The following is a 6,800-nucleotide window of genomic DNA, read 5'->3' on the forward strand; positions in this document are numbered from 1 at the left end:
CCTTGATCAAGAAGACAGGTGACCCACCACAATTACACGACATTTTGAGAGATGCTCATAGTCCCCTGGAACAGGTCGACCTAGGAAGGCAAGGAGCAAAAATTGTCCTTTATGTCCCTCTGAACAAATTATTATATACCTCAAAGTATGTCTGTTAAACATCAAAGAAGGTTATTTCCACCAGTCTAGTACTTTTAATTACTGTGTACCATGCAGATAAATCTTGTTCAAAGACCAATTATTCTCAGATAAACCTTACTGAGACATATATTTCTTGATCTGGTATGTATAATTTGTCAGTAGGTTGTAGGAGTAATATGGTTCCCTCTGGTTTTCAAAACTAGCTAGGTATTGTTTATCTCTCGCATTGTCTCACCCTCCACCATAGTTTTCCCACTTAAAGTGTCCCCATGTCCCCCCTTTCTCCCTTAATAATACCCTACTCCTACGGTCCTACCTCTCTTGAGCTCCTTCTTTCCCTAAAGGGTTTTTTTTTTCAAATGTTTGTACACATACGTTTTCCATATGGCCCTTAAAACTGTCTACTATTACAGTGAAGTCAAAATAAACATCATCACTCCACCATAGTTTTCCCACTTAAAGTGTCCCCATGTCCCCCCTTTCTCCCTTAATAATACCCTACTCCTACGGTCCTACCTCTCTTGAGCTCCTTCTTTCCCTAAAGGGTTTTTTTTTTCAAATGTTTGTACACATACGTTTTCCATATGGCCCTTAAAACTGTCTACTATTACAGTGAAGTCAAAATAAACATCATCACTACTATACTAAGCCTTTTGCCCAAGCAACAGTCACATCCAGCAGAGTGACTCGAAGTGGACATGGGAGTACAGGCATCCATCCAAAGAAGGAAAAGACCCAAGGCTTTACCAGGTGTTGGGTTGGCTACACTCAGGTTCACACTGAGAGCAAGGACACTGACCATAGAAAAAGTCACTAGGAGAAAATCTCAGTCATGGTTTGGATTTAAATTTAAAAAAAAAAATAAAGATGGCCCTTGCTAAGTCATTACGAGATTCTGAACCCACCAGGTGGAGGTGGAGGAGTCCTGTATACATTCTTTGATGTTTTACTGTGGTATCTGCGAACTGCCTGGCACTTAGGTAGCAGCATTCAACAAACACTCGGTTGCCCTAAAAAACAACAACAAAAACAACTTCATACAAGCATGTAGGGCCATGAATAAGGGAAGAGCTATAGCCTCAAAGTAATTTCTAAGTAGGCCAGGCATGGTGGGGGCATTCCTGGAATCCCAGCTACTCAGGAGGGACAGACAGGAGAATGAAAAGCTCAAAGCCGCCTAAGCTACAGGATGAGAGTTTTAGTCAGCCTGGACAACTTACTGAGACCCTATCTCAAAACAAAGAGCTGCAAATACAGCTCAGTGGTTGAATGCTTGCCTAACATGCATAGGGGCCTAGGTTCAAGCCTTAGGACAAAAACTGGCTCCACCTCTACATAAGGGATCAGTACCTAGATATAATTGGGGCTGGAGAAATGGCTGAGTAGTTAAGAGCACTTCCTAATCTTCCAGAGGATCTGAGTTTGGTTGCAAGCACCCACATCTGGTGACTCACTACCACCTATAACCCCAGTCCCAAAGATGATCTTCTGGCTTCTACAAGCACCCACACTTGTGTCCACATACCTACACAGGCACATAATTTAAAACACACACACACACACACACACACACACACACACACACACACATACCAAGAAACACCTTAATCAAGCCCTTTCTTCCAAGTACAATAATCACAATAGAAAAAAGTGTGCCCACAAAGAATATGATAGGAGCTGCACTCACTTAAGAGCCATTGCTCGGTGGCCAAGTGTGGTGGCTCACGCTTTTAATCCCAGCACTCGGGAGGCAGAGGAAGGCAGATCTCTGTGAGTTCAAGGCCAGCCTGGTCTACATAGTGAGTTCCAGGCCAGCTGGGGCTACAGGAAGCCCCTGTCTCAAAAAAAAAAAAAAAAAAAAAAAGAGCCATTGCTCAAATCCTTTCCTCATGAGAATACTGGGTGCAGAAAAACTGTCAGAGATGTATTTATACTTTCTTGAGGCCCATCTCTTTTCATGCTGCCATTCCATTTACCTCCTGGAACAGGGATGCCTAACTCCAGCTGATGGCATGTACATCTGCCACCCTTGCTGTTAGCGAGTTTTGTGTGCTTTTCTTTGCTACCTTTTTAAAAGATGATTTCATTGTAGCTATCATGTGTCTGCACATGCACGCACATGCAATGTATGAGTGTAGACATGCGCAGTGTGGTACATCCGTGGCGGTCAGAAGGCAACTTCTGGGAGTCAGTTGTGCATTCTGAGGCTCCAACTCAGGTAGCCAGGCTTTGCACAGCAAACATTTTCACTAGCTGAGCCACATCACCAGCCCTCTTCCCTCTTCTCAACAAATGTTTCCTCCTTTTTCCTTCCTGGCAGCAGTCAAGTGTACAATCAGCTATGCCACACTTCACATGCTTTAGAAGGAACCAAGGCCCTCTTACACATATATGCAAGAGGTTGCACACATATGCTGAAGGTGGGGCATGTTTTATGTTTTATTCAAAAACAATTCTTCAGTGATCTTCTAAACAGATCTATTAAATATTTTACTTCTTTCTTTTTTAAAAAAAGATAGCCAGGGGCTGGAGAGATGGCTCAGTGGTTAAGAACACTGACTGTTCTTGCAGAAGACCCAGGTTCGAATCCCAGCACCCACATGGCAACTAACAACTGTCCATAACTCCAGTTCCAGGGGATCCGACAGCCTCTTCTGTCCTCTGTGGGCATTGCATGACACGGGTGCACTTACCTACATGCAGGCATAACACTCATACACATAAAATAAAAATAATAAATAAAATATTTTTAAAAAGATAGCCAGGTGTAGTGGTGCACGCCTTTAATCCCAGCATTTGGGAGGCAGAGACCAGGGGATCTTTGTGAGATCCAGGCAAGCCTGGTCTACATAGTGAGTTCCAGGCCAGCTGATATAATTTTTTAAATTTATGTGTATGTGTCTGTGGGCACATGCACCCAAAGAGTACAGAAGGGGACAAGGGATGCTACCAAGCTGGAGTTACAAGCCACTGTCAGCTCCCCAACATGGGGTGGGTGCTGGGGATTGAACTCTGCTCCTCTGCAAAAGCAGCAAACACTTTTAACCACTGAATCATCCCTCAGTCCCAAAGATTTCATTCTTGAAGCATACCCTACTTTCAGAAGGGCAATGCCAAAAAAAAAAAAAACCAACCAAACAAACAAACAAACAAAAACATTGCTCTTGGTACTTCTGAAAAGATACAATTCAAAATATATTGTTTTTTTTTTCCAGTAGACATATGCTGCCCAGTAGGAGACAGTGCTCTTCAGAAGTCTGCTTCACAAAGAAAAATACAGAGGGATAAGGTCAGATACTAGAAATCAGTCTAATCTGGTAAAAAGAGCTCTGCAAAAGCAGAATGAAATCCTTAGCTCTAGTGCCTGTGGTTCAGTTTCTGGACACACACCTCCATCACAAGGGCTCTGAGTAAGGGCGTGGGTGCCCTAGACTACTTCAGGTCTGAGATCACTCACTCTAGGGAAAACAAACACACATGGCAACATGGTACATTCAAGCAGCCCTGACTTCTGTACAGAAAATGAGGATATAAAAATAGAATTCCCATGCACATCTGTAATCCCAGCATTCAAAAGGCTGAGATAGTGATAACCATGAGTTAAGGGTAGAGGGATACATAGTGAGACTCTAAAAACAGAAAAGGAAAACAGTACTTCTTCCCCAAGTACTGTGAGGTACTGCTGAACATTTCAGGAAGGACAGAGCTAGCCATGCCAGAGCACTGGCCACCTCTCCACCCCACTTGGTGTTCCCTTAGCTTGTATCCGGCTGTACCCACTTCCACCCACAATTAGCAGGATGCTGCTCCAAAGCCATATGGATGATGGCAATGAGTCATCTGTCATCCAGAATCCCTTCCGAGACCGGCCTCTACACATTCGGTCACCTTTAGCACACTCAACAAGCACATCCTCCGCTAAGCACGAGCATGTTCCCCTGCAACATAAGGAGTCTAAAGTAGAACACAGGGACCAGGCAGTCCTCACTGCCAAATGGATGGATTCCAGAGCTCTGGAGAAAAATCACAACTGAAAGTGACCAGATGGGTTTTCAAGAAAAATGCAAACTAAATCAGTTGGGATACTGACGCACTTCACTAAAAACAGGCCTGTGATGTAAAAGAACTTCAGTTATTCTCCCCGAGAGAACAGTTATGGGAAAGGCAAGCATTGAAAAAGAGACATAAAACATTCCATAACTGGCTGGCTTTTCAATTCTGCATGGCTAAATTTCTTAAAGCTATTTTTGAACTAAACACTTCATGTAGTCACCCACCAAAAATCCAGGACCTGTATACCAGCCATGACAAATAACAAAATCCCATGGCACTGACTTAGATGTTACTCCTCTAAGCATTTTGGATCCACTCACTCACTCCATCCTTACACTCTTTCCTAATCTATCTTCCAGAGGAATCAGAGGTAAGGTGATCTGCCCAAGGTTATATACAATGATGAGTTAGTGTTCAAGCAGCAGTCTGGCACCAGGGCCACTAGCCACCTTCCTAAAGGAATGTAACATAGATATGGTCCCTTCTTAACATACATTTCAGTTTCCTAAAAGTATACATTTTATAAGAGAGGCCTTACAATTAAAGAACTTTAAATGGTTTACCGTTATGTGACAGCAAACTAGACAGAGTTCATTGCAAGTACACAAAAATATTGGGACAGTCGGTAAGGTGGTACACACCTGTAACCATACTGCTGGTGAAGAATTATTATTCAGTTGTGCATCCTGCATGCTACAGTACTGGTGCAATAGTGGCATGACTATTATATGGGTAACCAATTGTTTTCTGGTTGGAATTAAAGACCATTCCACAGCACGGAATGTACAGCTGGTACTATAAACTTGGTCAAAAACTAGTGGGGAATCTACTGCTGTTGTTTTGCTAAGTGGAATAATGTGCCCATTAAATTGCCTTCTAAATATCTGGGTTTACGATCATAGATTAGTGCTGCCATCAGGGTTTGGTCAAAGGAACTCCTGTTTACAATGGGTGATGCCTAATGCAGAGGCTTATATAACTGGTCAAAGTGCTAGGAATAAGTGACTGTTGAGTACTCATCCCTAAACAGGACAACCTCCCTCAACGTTGAATGCAGGAGTTAGAGGAAGGAGTAGACCACCAACTTCTAGGCATGATGTGGCCTTTGCTCTTTTGAACTCTCAGTAGTTGTGATTACTTGCACAAAGCCTGCATAAGAGTGAACCCATCATCTTTCTATCATTGAGAGGGTCACAAAACTCTGCCATTCCCTGATGAGGTACAGACTGTTAGTGGTGTTTCTGGAAGAGGGAGAGACATTTTCTTTACTGGTAAGTTGCCTATGCTCCTGCAAACAACCATTCACCCATGCTCCTATAATCCCTAATTAAATTCATTGGGGAGCCAAAAATCTAAAACACATGAAAGTAGAAGGGGGACTAGTTGGGAAAAGAAAGGGGAGATCAGGAAGAGTAAGACAGGGAATAATGGGGAGTCAGCAGAATACATGACATGCATGTATAACATTTCACAATGAAACCCATATATAATTATATACACCAATAAAAAATCCTCCCTCCCATAAGGCACTTTCTCAAGTATTTGATCACAGCAACATAAAGTCTGACTGACATGTACATACTCCACCTCTGCCTCTTTGTGCTTGCAAGCTGAGAAAAAATACTAGGCTGAGCCATGCCTCTCTTACCTGAGCACAGTCTCTACTACCCACCCCAAATCCACCTTTGTAACCCCCTTTCTTCCACCTCACCCTGAGCACAGTCTCAGACCCACCAGTCAAGCTATCTTTCCTAACCCCAATTCTTCCACCTGAGGAACAGCCACCTGCTCACTTTTCTATAAAAACTATCTCAACCCTTTCATCAATATATTCGCTTACAGCATTGACAGCTAAATGTTTGCACAGCACTGTGATGCTCTCCAAAGACTTTCTGAGAGAGGCTCCCACTGTAACCCAAGCTGGCCTGGAACTCACTATGTAGCCCAGGCTGACTTCCAACTTGTAGTCATCTCCTGCCTCGGCCTCCCAAGTACGCCACCACACTCAGCTAAGGTCACCCATTTTATTACTGCTTCCTATATACTCAATATACGATTTTCAGATATCCTATCTCTGTTATGTGTCAGGTTGGGATTTGTACAGCCCTGCTGAAGGAAAAAGCCTCTAACTTAAAGCCTCCCAAGTACACCACCACACTCAGGTCACCCATTTTATTACTGCTTCCTATATACTCAATATAGGATTTTCAGATATCCTATCTCTGTTATCTGTCAGGTTGGGATTTGTACAGCCCTGCTGAAGGAAAAAGCCTCTAACTTAAGATGAATATACCCAGAGTGTGATTGCCATGCTAACCGTGGAACTGAGGCAATGGGAGCCATTCAGCAGGCTCCCCTCAAGTCAGGGCTTTCATGGCAATGGTGTCCAGGCAGAAAATGAAGAGGCTTCGCCATGATGGGTTTCTATGTTGCCAAATTCCAATATTAAATCAATGACACAAAATTTTCCATTCTGTATGGAGTCAAGGGAGGGAGGAAGGGTACCGTGACCTGCTCCTTCCCACAAGCCCAGCCTGCCCATCACCCACTCACCGTCCAATAGCCAATGTTGGCCGCTTCGAGACTCCAGCTCTGACATCATGAGG

The 6,800-nt window shown here is 43.4% G+C and overlaps 1 protein-coding gene across 1 annotated transcript in view; it reads right to left on the bottom strand.

Moving 5' to 3' along the window:
- Ak4 (adenylate kinase 4) overlaps nucleotides 1-6,800 on the bottom strand; it is a gene marked incomplete in the record, with an annotated part of 82,768 nt that overhangs the window by 30,066 nt on the left and 45,902 nt on the right. The window contains 1 exon segment of the mRNA XM_008831062.2: nucleotides 6,748-6,800. Coding sequence (XP_008829284.1) covers nucleotides 6,748-6,800 — 53 coding nt within the window.

Source organism: Nannospalax galili, unplaced genomic scaffold (genome assembly GCF_000622305.1).
Source record: "Nannospalax galili isolate Female #2095 unplaced genomic scaffold, S.galili_v1.0 scaffold553, whole genome shotgun sequence".
In the NCBI taxonomy this organism is placed as follows: Eukaryota; Metazoa; Chordata; class Mammalia; order Rodentia; family Spalacidae; genus Nannospalax; species Nannospalax galili.